Source organism: Accipiter gentilis, chromosome 11, assembly GCF_929443795.1.
Source record: "Accipiter gentilis chromosome 11, bAccGen1.1, whole genome shotgun sequence".
Taxonomy (NCBI): domain Eukaryota; kingdom Metazoa; phylum Chordata; class Aves; order Accipitriformes; family Accipitridae; genus Astur; species Astur gentilis.
In genome coordinates this window covers 13,685,095-13,699,273 of record NC_064890.1, presented here as the reverse complement: position 1 = coordinate 13,699,273, position 14,179 = coordinate 13,685,095, and the positions used below count along the sequence as shown (strand labels likewise).

At 36.8% G+C, this 14,179-nt stretch overlaps 1 protein-coding gene across 3 annotated transcripts in view; it reads left to right on the top strand.

Moving 5' to 3' along the window:
• PTPN12 (protein tyrosine phosphatase non-receptor type 12) overlaps nucleotides 1–14,179 on the top strand; it is an 83,461-nt gene that overhangs the window by 47,798 nt on the left and 21,484 nt on the right. For all 3 annotated transcript variants that reach the window (XM_049813710.1, XM_049813709.1, XM_049813711.1), the window contains 4 exons: nucleotides 881–1,023; nucleotides 2,483–2,549; nucleotides 3,178–3,255; nucleotides 3,356–3,454. In XM_049813710.1, coding sequence (XP_049669667.1) covers nucleotides 881–1,023; nucleotides 2,483–2,549; nucleotides 3,178–3,255; nucleotides 3,356–3,454 — 387 coding nt within the window. The remainder of the gene's footprint in view (nucleotides 1–880; nucleotides 1,024–2,482; nucleotides 2,550–3,177; nucleotides 3,256–3,355; nucleotides 3,455–14,179) is intronic.

Below are 14,179 nucleotides of genomic sequence, written 5' to 3'. Positions count from 1 at the left end.
CTGTGCTCAAGAGGCCCACTATGTTGCTTCTCAAATAACTAAATAGAAGGTAGCATAGGCCTTACAACTTGTAACCTGTAACATTGATCAGAAAATTAGTTTGAGGGTATGCTAGAATCCAGAGGTGTGACAACAGCATGGAAAGGTGCAGTAGAAGTAGCTATACTGCATATGGTTTGGATGATGATGATGAGAGAGAGAGGATTTGGTCTTTCAGGGATTCAGGTAGCTGAGAAACTAGGCTGTTCTAAAGCCTGCTGCTTCTTTAGTACTATTATAACATGAGCTAGTTAGAATACAAGTGTACCTGCTGTTGTTGCAGGTGTGATCCATATTTAGATATGGCCTGAATTATTTATCTCATTTTCTTAATTCTCCTCTGTGTGTGTGCACGTGTGTGCATGCACACATGAACACTTTATTTTGTAATGTGACAAAACAACCCACCACCCCGTCCCGTCCCCCCCCTTTTTTATTTTTTTCCAAATGTGAGTTACTGGAGTGTGAATGGAAAAAGAACCTTTCATGGTAGTCTTTCCTTTTCTTTCTCCCTTTCAAATTTTAAGACTGTAAGGACAGAGAATCTTTTAACACAATGGAATGTTATGGGTCCTTTAACCCTTATATTATAGAGAGGGGCTTCTGTGAACTGTCCCATAGTGCTTTCTCCTATGCATTAGCAGCACTCAAAATACTACTTCAGAATTTCCCTTTTGTTTTTCTAAGTGGTATAAGCTATAGGTCTTTTTTAATACAGTAAATGGCTTTGCTTGTGCACGCTTAGTCATGCAAAAAGTGCAAGTTCGTAGAACTGATTATTTCATACAAAATCCTCAAATATGTATTATCAGTAACATCTTTCTCCCTCCCTCTCCCTTAGGAGACTCGTAGTGTTTATCAATTTCATTATGTTAACTGGCCTGACCATGATGTCCCTTCATCTTTTGATTCTATTCTGGACATGATCAGCTTGATGAGAGAATACCAGGAACATGAAGATGTACCAATTTGCATACACTGCAGGTATCAAATATATTTATTTTCAAAGTTTATATACATTTTAATTTTTTTTTAAGTCTAGACTTCTGGTATGAGATGTACTAGTTTGATTCTAAATTAGAATTTATTTATTTATTTTAGTTTTCCCAAAAGGAGTATTTCCTCATGTCAAAACTTCACTCAAAATCATATAGTCTTCATTGTCTTAAAACTCATGCCACAGTGAAATTTTGCTTCTATTTCAGTTTAAGATAGAATATCAATCAGAAAAGAATTAGTCTTTGAAAGCAAGACTGTTTTGTCGTTCTTAAGACATTTAAGTTCTCATTAGGATGAAATAGACTTTGAAGAACATTGCAAATCAGATATGGGAGTGAAGGCTCCATTCTCAATAGGAAAGACTACATAGCAGGTTCATCACTACCTAAGAATTTTCTGTCTGTCTTCTAATACAACAAAAAAGATCTCTAATTAGCAGGCTGTAGTTTCTGGTTGGTAAGTCTTTGCTTGTGAGCAGCAGTTTCATCTTTGACCTGAAATTTGGCTAACAGGACTGTTGAAACTAAACTGCCATGAAAATGTTTTGGTGAATTGACAGTTTCTGTCAATTTCTCTGGAAAGTTATTGCCTATGATATTTAATACTTTTTAAAGCAACAAAAGTTAATTTATTACATGTCAGAAAAACTGAATTCAGATTCCTAAGCCAGGAAATGCTCAATTATTGGTGCTTATTACTCTTTAGAGGTTGGTTATTCTTTTAAAGTGTATAAAAATCTACTGTCTTTAGCTGCATTCTTTTTAAACTTGTCACTCTTAAGTAATTGAGGTCTAAAACCATAAAAAAACCTTACTTAGCACTGAAATCAATTTCACTTTGTCCTGTTTCTCTTGAATGTCAGTACAGTTGTGAAGGCTGGTTCTTTACAACAGTATAATTATAATGTAATAAAAATGCATACATTATAACTCTTTATTTGTAAAATAAAGAAATTTATACTATTAGGAAGAATAAATGTTGATATTTCACTGTCATTTTTATAACTTTCAGATTTAAGTTTTTTAGATAAAAAGCAGAAAATAGATATCTAAATCAGACAAATGTGGGAAGTCTTTAAACGTATTCTATTCTGCCATTTAACATATCTATCATTAAACTTGGACAAAATCCCTACTGTTGAAGCAGTGGTAACTAGGAATAGTGTGACAAAAGAGGCAATAAATGTCAGCATTTTTCATCTTTTATGATTGCAGTTCCAATTGGCTATGAAAAACTTGCATTAAAAACTTCAATGCTCCATTTTGCACTGCTAACTTTTTAATTTTTATGACACTATGACGTCAGGTTGAGTGAGCTTAAAATGATAGTTGAGGGATTTTGATATAATTTTTTTTTCCACGTGGACTCTGGAAATATAAAGCTTATAGACTGTTTTTATCAAACTACAATAATTTCTAACACACCTAACTGTTTATGTTCATAGTGCAGGGTGTGGAAGAACAGGAGCCATCTGTGCCATAGATTATACATGGAATTTGCTTAAAGCTGGGGTAAGGAATCTTAAAAAAGAAGAAATTTTGTGGCATTCCATCATTTCATAACAGTGATTGATTGAGCTCCCAAATGTTCTAAAACAGTGAAATGTTTAAGATGTTCCAGAACTCTCTTGACAGGTTGGATGTTTAGTTTCATTGCATTCATGCTTTAGTATGAACTTGCTTTCCTTTGACAGCAAGTTTTTATCTAAAAAAAAGTTACTGTAAAATTCCAAGTAGCTTTTAAAATATATTTCAGTATAAAGTGATTTTGAATTCAACTTTTTCAATGTCTCTGCTTAATCTTGCAGCTCCTAAAGGCTGATATTTCAGATATACAGAGGTAACTTCATTCTGGGGTTTTTAGGTTATGAAGCATCATTACTGATGCAGTGTCATGTTAATACTTTCATTGGATGTCTCATTTTCAAAATACTTGAAATGGTCTCATCTGGTTTAAATGTTTAAAACCAGTTCTGGAAAGGAATTGCTTTTTAAAAAAAAATTGAATAGCTGCAATGTAGAGAGAACAGATTGGCTTTACCTACAAAAGTTAAACATACTTCTGGATCTCTAACAGCTTTTGTGTTGCTGTTCTGACAAACAGGTATGTCAATGTAATTGACTTCCTTCTATGTTTCAGAAAATACCTGAAGAATTCAATGTATTTAATTTAATACAGGAAATGAGGACACAAAGGCATTCTGCAGTGCAGACAAAGGTATAGTTTGTTTTAAAATGAATTTTTATCATATGATAATATACCATCATTCTTTTTTAAAGATCTCATGCACTAATTTTTATCTGGTAACCTACTATAGGAGCAGTATGAACTTGTCCATCGAGCCATAGCACAACTGTTTGAAAAGCAACTGCAAAAATACGAAAGTTGTGCAGACTGGAAGATTGCAGATGGAGTGGTATGTGTCTTTCCCATATGAGTTTCAATCAGTTGTAGGTGTTAGCTTCTGTTCAAGATTTTCCTGTAAAGTCTAGTTTTTAAAGTTGTGTTCAATGGTGTTAAGGCACATACAGAATTTTTGGACTACAGGTTGTTTTTGCTGAATAGGGACAGCTAGCCTGTACTCGGGCTTACCTCAACTTACACTGAGGACTTGGTTGTAAAAATTGAGTCAGATAATTACAGGGATATTTACCACATATACCAAATGCAATTGCAGTGGGGGAAGCAATAGAAAGAATTCTAGTATGGGTGAAATACAGGACTCTAACTCAGTATTTAAATTGCAAAATGTGCCCTTACCTTGGTGAGGTGGCAGTACTTGACAGCTGATCTGCTTTGATTGGTAGTATTTACCCCAATTCTGATATATTGGCAGCAAATGAAATTTTGTCTAAGCCTGACTTTCTGCAAATGGCTTGTTAAACAGTGTGGTAAAGAGCAAGTTAAAAATAAAACACCAGCCTACATATATGTATATTTTATATATAAATAAAAAAATACACATGTCTATATAGGTGAATTCAATCTGATCTATGTTTAGGTTAAACTCTTGAAAGGGGAAAACTTCACTGAAGTTTTCTGTTCTTCCTTTGCCCCAGTGTGGTGTTGAATCTAATTTTAAACCAGTAGATAAGCATTGATCTGACTCTTCAGCTGAGACTTGGATATTACATGCTGTTGCATGCTGCCTTGGTCTTGGCCCAACACAGCCTTGATGTGGTTGAGCAGGACTGGCAATGAATGATTGTATTAACTTTTTGTATTGTGTTGAAGTACTCTTTGCGCTGGAGCAGATTGGGGTAAGGAAAAGTAACTAAAAAATGCCTTTGTCAGGAAGCTTCATACCCTACCCTTTTAACAAAGGAAAAAAAAAACCTTGGAAAAATAATATTTTTCATTGGTAATAATGGTATTTGAGGATTTTTCTGTCTTTCTGTCCCTCCACTTTAAATTTCATGTCCCCTATGTTTTTTCCCTTTTTTATGTTCAGATATGTTTTCTTGGCTACTACTGGGCACTATGTGAAAAATGGCTTTTTGGATCAATATATTATTTCTCTCTTTCACAGTCCAGAACTGTGTACTGCGCTTTATCCTTGGACTGTGTTTTCTTTATTCAGTAATTTTATCTGTCCCTTCAGTACCTAATTGGTGTATGTTTTATAGCTCTCTAGAGGGAGTATGAGTAGTATTTTCAGGACCCTTTGAAATATCTGGAAGCAATTTTAAGTCTGCCTTTGTTAATAAGCATCCCTTTAATTTTATGTGTTTAGCTCTTCTATACTGTGCTTTCTAGGAAGTCTAAAATGTTTTTCATTCTAGGAAAAAAAGGCATATGCCCTTCTGTTAACTCCTAAAAATTTATATCGGTTCATGCAGTAGTTCTGAGGTCTTCAGTCATTACAAGAAACCTGATGGACTAAATGCAATATGGATAGGGCAGGCTGTTTTAATTTGTTATAGATTTCATATTCAGTCTAGCTGGTCTGTGAATTTTCATTATATTCCTGAGGAATGAGCACGATAGGGTTTGGAACGTGCAGATTTATTAGCTTTGTACAGAAGTGATTCCTTATTACTTGAGTTTTGGTCTTAAAATAATAGGCAGATCAGTCTGCTGTATCTTCTGGTTATTTGACTGTGATCTGACCTGTGTCTGCACTGTTACATAGAATCAAAAATGTCTCATATTATTTACATGTATTCCAGAACATCTGAATAAGGAGGTAACACAGTATGCTTTGTCTGTAACTAAGGCAAGTGCTGTCTGTAGCACATCTTAGGAGAGTTGAGTGACTGAGTAATAAAACAAGAGCAAATAGCTTATGGATAGGTAATGTGCATGGGGGTGAGACAGGGAGAAATCTCAACTCTGAATATGCAGTGATGGAGTGTGAGTTTTGTTTTGCTTAGATATGATCTTGGTTATAATCAATTAAGTTTTAAAGGAAATTTGAATTTTAACAATTATGTGGAAACTAATAAGGGTAGAGGACATAACGTCATTGTGTGGATACCTTGCAACTTGAATACTGTCTGCAGGTCTGGTCTGCTTATCTCAAAAGTGTATTACAGAATTCAAGCATTAAAAATTTGGACAAGGATCAAAGATCTCGGAAGGCTCCATCTAAAGAACAACCAGATTGAGCTGGGAAAGAAACGCTCAAGTTAGCTATGATAGCAGCTAAGTAACAGTGAAAAGCTGAATCCTATTAACCCATTCTAAAGGGTATCAATAAGACATGGCAGACTTAATATAAAAGGAGATAGTTCTTCATGCAACATGAAACTGCACAGCTCCTTGCAGCTGAAAGTCTGTAGCTTTGAGGTGAATATCTCATCATCTTGGAATCTTCTGTTAATTTGCCCAACCTCTGACCTATGAAATTCCGGAGTTGCAAACTGTTGGAGAACATCCTAGTAAAGGATCTCTGCATGCCTGCTCTGTCCTTATTCTTCCTTGTAGGTTTCCTTTTGGTCACTGCTAGAAACAGGGCAAAATGAATCTTTCAGTCTGGCTAGGTACAGCCTTTTCTGCATTATGAAATGATGCTTCTTCATATGGTAGCTTGAACATTTCTGCTGGAGGGTTGAGGAGAAATGTCTCACAGTTAAAGATTTCCTGTATCTAAAAAATCTGGTGCTTAAAAACAAATTTGCTACTATTTGTTTGTTAGGAAATTTGCCTTCAGGGAATTACCTGGTGTAGGCTTAGCTTCTGTTTTGGCTTTATAAGGTGGTTTTCTACCTCACATATCTGGTTAAATAGCTGCTTGTAGCTTTAACCTGATTCTCAAAACTTTGAGGCTCACTTGAGACAGTGTTTTCGCTATTCTGAAAAAGCTCCCGTTTTCCCTCCAAGGGTAATATGTAGAATCTGTTGTATATAACATCTGGTTTTCCCCAGAAATGTTCTCATTAGTTTTTTAACTAAGATACATACCAAAGTGTTTGGTTTTTAAAAGGAAACAAGCTCTTAAAAGGAAACAAGCTCTGATGCAGAAAGTTTTCAAATAAGTTTATTAATATAATGTAATGTTCTATGGTTCCTTTCCAGATCTTACTCTGCCTGCAGATGCTACAGCAACTGTGGAATTGTGTACATGTGAAGGGTTTTAATTATGTTCAGTGGAAACAATTCCAAATAAAAGAACGTGCCTACTTTAGATATATTACTGTTAGTTATATAGGGGATACCACTGAACTGGAGAGGAAATTTTCTTTCGTCTTTCATTTATTGTATTTTGGTAGTACTCTGAAGAGTTGGAGTATTCTTTAGGGTTGGTTTCATGGTTTTGTCCAATTGCTTTTCCCATTTCAAGTGGTGTTCAAAGTGAATTGAGTTACCTAAGCTTTGTAAGCAGTGTTTGCCAGTAACATCACAGTGAAAAGTTAATCTGATTGGCAACAAGTAGCAGTATTCATAGGGAAGTAGCTTAGACACAATCCTGAACGCGTGTACCTGCGAACTTGCCAGCTTTACCCTGCTGGAAACAATACTGTAAAAAGTCAACCAAAAAACACATGCAGTGTTTGAAAATAGACTTACAATATGGGTAGGATTTCTATTAGAATTTGATAGAATTCAAAGTAATGTAGAAAATGCACATATGATATAGTATAATGTAGTTAATTGTATACTCTTACCATATAGTTATACATATTGTGATTATATAGAACTATAAATGTGCTTAAAATAATAGCAAGTATGTAAATGATATTTTATGAAGAAAAGCTGTCTTCAGATACCAGATGGAGTACTTTCAACAGTCCCCACAGTAGCCAAATTTCAGGGCAAAGATGAAATTGCTGCTCAGAAGCAATTTTTTTTTCTGATAAGAAAAGACTCAGATGCTAAATTTGATCATCATAACTATTTCCCTACCCTGTAGTAGGACTCTCTGAAATTATCAAACAATTAAACTGGAACTGAGTCTTGGACTCAGCCGGCTTCCCACTGAAATTCTTGATCCCATTGTCATGTATTTGAAGTATTAATTGTGTGCTTCTTGCCATTATTGGTTTTATTAGTATGGCTGTGAAAATACTACACTTGGTTTTGTGTTTGGAAGCTTTGAAACATATGTGAGCTGATTACTCTTAATCATCTGATAAGATATGTCAGATTTGTATCAGTAGAATATTTTGTGAGTTACTTGAGAGGCATCTCCATGATCTAAAGTGAAGCATGGTTGTCTTGGAAAGTCTGAATCAGATGGAATTCTGTCAAGTTGGATGCTCTTTATGTAGAAAAAGGAAAACTGATGAGAGGACAAACAACAAAAAGTTTACTTTCTCTTCAAAAATATTTCTTGTTGAATTTTGTCTCTTGACAGTAACAATCCTGTTACAGTACTGCAAGTCCTTGTTTTACCCTTATCCACTAATTGAAGCTTGTATTAATAAACACTTTATCCAAAATGTGGCATTGCCAGTACTCCTAAATATCTCTTACATTTTTTCCTGTAAAAGTGACAGAATTCTATTGCTGTGGTTGATTGCATTTCTAGAAGCTGTGGAGGAATCGGCTGCTATAAGAATGATGTTGATATTCAAAACGTTAGTGGTTTGGAAACTCTTAAGTGAAAAGACTTTGCTGTTCCAGTTTTCTTTGCTGTTTTGCAGTTTGGAGAGAGATTGTAACATTCTAAAAAATCATGTAGGTCTTCAGAGACATTTATCTTGTTGCCTGTGCTTGGAAAGTTTTATTTTATCTGAATCATTTGAGTGTATCATTTCAGTCTGAAGTATTTCTCTTTTTATCTACTGATCCTCTGTGGTTCCCATTCTGCTTTATGATAAGGGCAAAAGGAATGCCTCAATTCCTTTTAAGGGAAACCATGAGATTACTTTTGGAAAAGTCTTTGCAGTAAATTTGCTGTACTTTACCAGTACAGAAAGCTTCTGAATGACATTAAATGTTTCCACTGTGAGTTCCAAAAGAAAATTATGCATTGCAATTCCTGGGCAAAAGGTTTTGAATTGTAGGCAATGCCTGTGAAATCTCAGTCTAAAATGGTGATCCTCTATTTGCTCTATGTTAGTGACAGCTCCGTTTGGTGATTCAGCCATTAGAGGAAGTAGGTGGGGAAAAGATGCACACTTAGGAGGTGATAGCACAGTTTAAGTCACCTTAGCAAGTTGAATTCAGACACAGCATCTGCCTTGAGAATTCCTTGTTCCTCTGCATTACCACAGGACCACAAGTTGCTCTGTATTGTTGTAGACTACATGTAATCTACACTTCATTTGACTTTATGGTCTTTTTGTTTGTTAATGTAGTCTTTCATAGATATACACACATTTCACATATATGTAAATATGTATATGCAATTTAACAGAATACCTAAAAGTTCATAAGATTTTCACTTGATATGAGTAGCTGTTCCCTCAAAATCGACAAGGCTATTGGAACTCTTTAACTGTTCAGCAGTATATGGAGACAAAGATTGGGGAAAGCTCCTATTCTTTATGTACTCACGTATTGTTAATGCTTCTGTTTTCTTATAGTGAGAAGCCTGCCACGACAGGATAGGTATCTTTTGTAAGAAAGCAGGGCACTGCACTGAACAATTATTTGACTGAATTGCACATTCGTTAATCCATTAAAAAAAAGAAATTTCAGTATGATGACCCTTGTGAACTACATATGTTGTCCTGTTTTTTCTAAGCTGATACTTTTTAAAACTGCTTTCTGCCTGAGAATGCAACATATGTCTAGAAAAGCAATAGAGTGTTGGCTGATGCCAATAAGCTGTGATTAGGAAGGCTGGAAGGCTTTTTCTTAATACTGCCATCTGCTCTTCTCAACGGACGCGGTCATCCCAGGGAGATACCCTATATTCACTTTTTTTACAGTTGAGCTTCCTCTCTTCTGTTCGGTGTTAGTTGTTCTGCATGTTTGCCAATTCACTTATTTTGATACATGACAGAAGGGGAAATCTGTGAGTTGGTGTCACTCAAGGGTGCTCAAAATACTGGTTGTTCACTATATCTTGTAACACAGAACTGAGAACAAGTAACAGACTTGCTCTGAGAGTTCAGCAAGCAGTATTTCTTCAGTTAAAAACAAAAAGAGATCAGTATTAACTGAGCACAATTACTTAAAAATGCTGCAGCAGCATACAGTTGATGTGAGCACTGTCTTCTTCCCTGCATGGATTAGTGCATTTGGTTACTGCCTTAAACTTCTATCATCTTCAGCCTTTGAAGTAAAAATCCTTCACTTAATGGGGAATGAGTTGTCTAAACGTAAATGAAGCTTTCAAAGAAGCATCAGTCCATTGAGCTAATTAAGCAAAGTAGTGAAGTATCTCTTTGGTGACAATAATTCATGTAACGTTCTTGCTCCTGATTTAATGTGACTGGAACAGAGTGAACTGATCCTGATTTTAACCTAATGCAGAAGTGAAAGCTTTTGAACATGTATCTGCCTGAAGCCTTCCCAGTGTATGAAGCTGGGGTAATCACTAACTTCTGGGGTTTAATTTAAAAGTACCATTTTGTGTGTGTGCTTTTTGTTGTTTGGGGTTTTCTGAAATTTTTTTTAAGTAATTGTTTTTGTAAACTCTCTGTGGTTGTGTTTGTGCCTCAGACATTTGAGTTTATACATGTTTTTGCAAGGTATATCCATATGTTTTATTACTAGAAGCAAAAATGGCAGTGCCTCTTTGGCTACTTCTGCCTGTCTCAACTAGAAACAGTTTCTTACTCTATACATACAGTTTTAAAAACTTTGACATATGTTAGCTTCTTTAATAGGCTTTTTCTTCCCCTTGGGAGAAAAGTGTATCTCAGGAAACATTCTGTTCACAAACACTTTGCTTTACAAACAGAAAGATGGGGATGCAGCTGCTGGTTTGTTTTCTGGACAAGTTTAGTCTACACTATGGCCAGCAGGCACACCCTTTCCCTTGCCAGTACCTTTTAGAAAACTGAGTGCATAAATAAGAAATCTGTTCCTCAAAACTTCTGTGATGGGGGAACTGAACTGGAGTACTTTTCTGATCTGTTGTAGGATGGAGAAGTTGGTGGTAAGGGGGAGGAACACTTCCTGTGGAGTCATTCTTTCTAAGGTCTCTCTACCTTATGAAACTTGGATGTGCTCTGATACTGAAACAAGGCGAACAGCCCGCTCTGTTCTCAAGATGCAGTTGCATTAGTTCCTAACTCTAGTTGCTGGTACTTAAGATTAAGGGGGGGGAGGGGGGGCTTTTTAGTACAATATCAATGCATTTAGTACTATCCACAGTAATGACTACATATGGGAGACATTCAGAGTTTGCTCTACACAACTTAGGGAAGTGGGGAGGTGCATGACAACCACTGAGCAGGAAACTGAGTTGCTGCTGTTGGATACTGTGAGCCTCGGTATCTTTGGCACCAACCTTCAGAATGGTACTCTGCCTGAATGAGGGCAATAAAATTAATTTTCATGTATGTTAAGGGTGCAACAGTTTGTATGGTCACCCATTACCTGATGTCAAAAAGCTGTAAATTGCTTTTCTGCATATTTGAGAGGAGGCTGGTAGAGGGGTTGGATGTCCATGTCCCATGGCACTGTTTTATTCCATCATTGACTAGAAAAAAAAATACAAGTTGTTTTTTTTAAAAAAAAAAAAAATTAGCATGTCTGCAATAGTTTGCAGCTAGATTTTAGAAGTTCTTTGAGCCCTTAATGTTTTTCAGTAAGTCATGGAAAACTGACAAAGGACTTGAAAGGGTACCTTTGTTCCCAGGTAAGATCACGAGGTCCTGCATTCAGTTTACAATCAAGCATAGCATTCGTACTTTTTTTAAAATACCTCATTAGCTGGCTTTTTCATTCTACATTTTTTGGACAGTGTCTTTTTGGACACTGTGTCTTGATGACAGCACTTTTTGCTGAGAGTGATTGTGAAGGTAGTGCTGATGCAGTAAATCTCTGAAGGTGTTTGACTTGCAATCAATATTGTTTATTAAGAAGCTAGAATGATATAAACCCCAGTATGTTAAATGTATTAAAACCTAGTTCACAGTATACTTTACTCTGAGAGCCAAACAATGGATAATAATCCTAGTTCAGTAAGGTAGAACGTGATCAGTTGACCTGATATGGCTGTTAGTTTTTTACACATTACCCCAGGAAAGCCAAAAATCATTATTAATATAAGTAACAGAGACTTAAAAGAAAAAAATTTAAAAACCCAAACCCTGGCTATTTGGCAAGTTGAGCAAGAGTGTGCTTTAATGTTGCAAAATGTGAAGGCTCAGATCTGGAAACAAAATGGGGCAGAATTTGGTCTGGAACGGAGGCTTCGCATGTGGTCTATGTGTCTAAGTTCCAAATGTAGTCAGTGGGGCCAACTGATCTGTTACTTTCATCCCTGGCTTACTGGCTGGTCACTTACTGGTGGATGAAAAGCTGGACGTGATCTGGCCAACATGCAATTGCAGCCCAGAAAGCCAGCTGTATCCTGGGCTGCATCTACTACCTGGCCCCTCTACTTTGCTCTGGTGAGATCCCACCTGGGGGGGGGCGCCCCAGCATAAGAAGGACATGGACCTGTTGGAACAAGTCCAGAGGACGGCCACAAAAATGATCAGAGGGATGGAACACCTTTCCTGTGAGGACACGCTGAGACAGTTGGGACTGTTCAGCCTGGAGAAGAGAAGGCTCCAGGGAGACCTTATTGCGGCCCTTCAATACTTAAAAGGGGGCTTATAAGAAAGATGGGGACAAACTTTTTAGCACAGCCCGTTGCGATAGGACAAGGGGTAATGGTTTTAAACTGAAAGAGGGTAGATTCAGACTAGATACAAGGAAGATATTTTTTACAATGAGGGTGGTGAAACACTGGAACAGGTTTCCCAGAGAGGCGGTAGATGCCCCATCCCTGGAAAAACGTTCAAGGTCAGGTTGGACGGGGCTCTGAGCAAGCTGATGTAGTTGAAGATGTCCCTGCTCGTTGCAGGGGGGTTGGACTAGATGACCTTTAAAGGTCCTTTCCAACCCAAACTATTCTACGAAAACCAAGCAACCTTGCTTGACTGCAGTGGGAGCTTCAGTTGTGGTCATCTAAATGTAAGTGGCTTTTAACTGCGAATTGAATCTCACTCCAAAATAAACCCTTGATAGTTACAGCCAGTGGTCAGCAGGACAATGAACTCCCTGTGCAATTTGTCTAAAAGGGCTTACACAAGTTCTTGATATAGGAACAACAGCATTTTTCTGCTGGAGTACTTCTGGTATATTGTATTGGACAGCTAGTTAATGGGGGAGGTTAGTGAAGAACAATAAGAAATATTAAAGATTTAATTTTTCTCTTCACAGGAAAAGCTTCACTCAGTACAATGAGGAGTAGAATTTGATAATAGACTCATCACATTAGCAGTTGGTGATATAGCTGTTTTAAGACTCGTAATGGAAATTAAAAACATGTTACTTATGAATCTAAATTTAAGTGAAGGTAGTTAGCTGTTGAGAGAACTTGGTTATGGTTTATCTTCCAAAGCTGAAATTGCTTACCAAACTCAAATGCAACTATCACATTTGAAGCAGAAATTAACAGGGAATTCCCTCTTGTTTTGTAAGAGAGGAGGTCAGTCTCTGTCACCCAGTCTGAACAGATAGGCTGGCAGCTAGTAGACCCTGTTGCATGAACCTGGTATTTTGCTTTGAAGTGTATTACACAGGTTTGGGATGTTTGTGGTTATTTAAAATTGCTTTTCAAAAGAAAACTCCTGCAAGAAAAGCCTATAGGTAAAATACATGTTAAACTCAAGATAACACTAAGGTCCTCCTTGGTTTTGTTGGATCTTTGGCTGTGGCATGTGTATGGAAATGGTATATCAGCTTTAGAGTCTTGCATGTTCTATTTTTATTTTTATACATATGCTTTTTTACATATTTTTACTGAGTCTGTCTGGGTTGGAGTTAATATTCTTCATAGCTGATCTTGGGGTGCTGTGTTTTATATTTATGACCAAAACAATGCTGCCGACACTCTAATGTTCCAGCTATTCCTGAACAATGTTTGCAGTGTCAATGCTGCCTCTCTTTCTTAGTCTGCCCTCCCAGTGAATAGACTGGGGGGGTGTGCAAGAGGTTGGGAGGGGACACAACTAGGCAGATGATGCAAACTAACCAGAGGGATATGCCATAACACCATATAACATCGTGCTCGGCAATAAAGAGGAAAAAGAGGGGGTTTAGGGAGGTCAGCCGTCTTTTGCTCAGGAACTGGCTGGGCGTAGGTCTACCTATGGGAGGTGGTAAGTGATTGCGTTCGCATCATTTCTTTGTTTTCTTTCTCTTTTATTCCGCTGCTGCTTTGCTTACTGAACAATTTTGTCTAGACCCACAAGTTTTCTTGCCTTTCCTCTTCCTTCTTTAGGGGTGGAGGGGAGAAATGAGTGAGTGAGTGGCTTTTGTGGTGCTTACCTGCCTACTGGAGTTAACCCATAACAGTATTTTATATCTATATCATTTAAATGTGTATGGACACATATATTAATAATTATATACATATATAAAATATATATTTTATATTTATGGTCCTCCTAAAATGAAATAAAAATCTTCATGCTTTGCTGAGTAAGTTAAACTTCATTGTACACAAATGGGAGATGATTTGAAAGTGGTTTAGAACCATACATTAAATCTTATCCACTTGTCACTTTAGAGTAGCAGAAATTCTCAT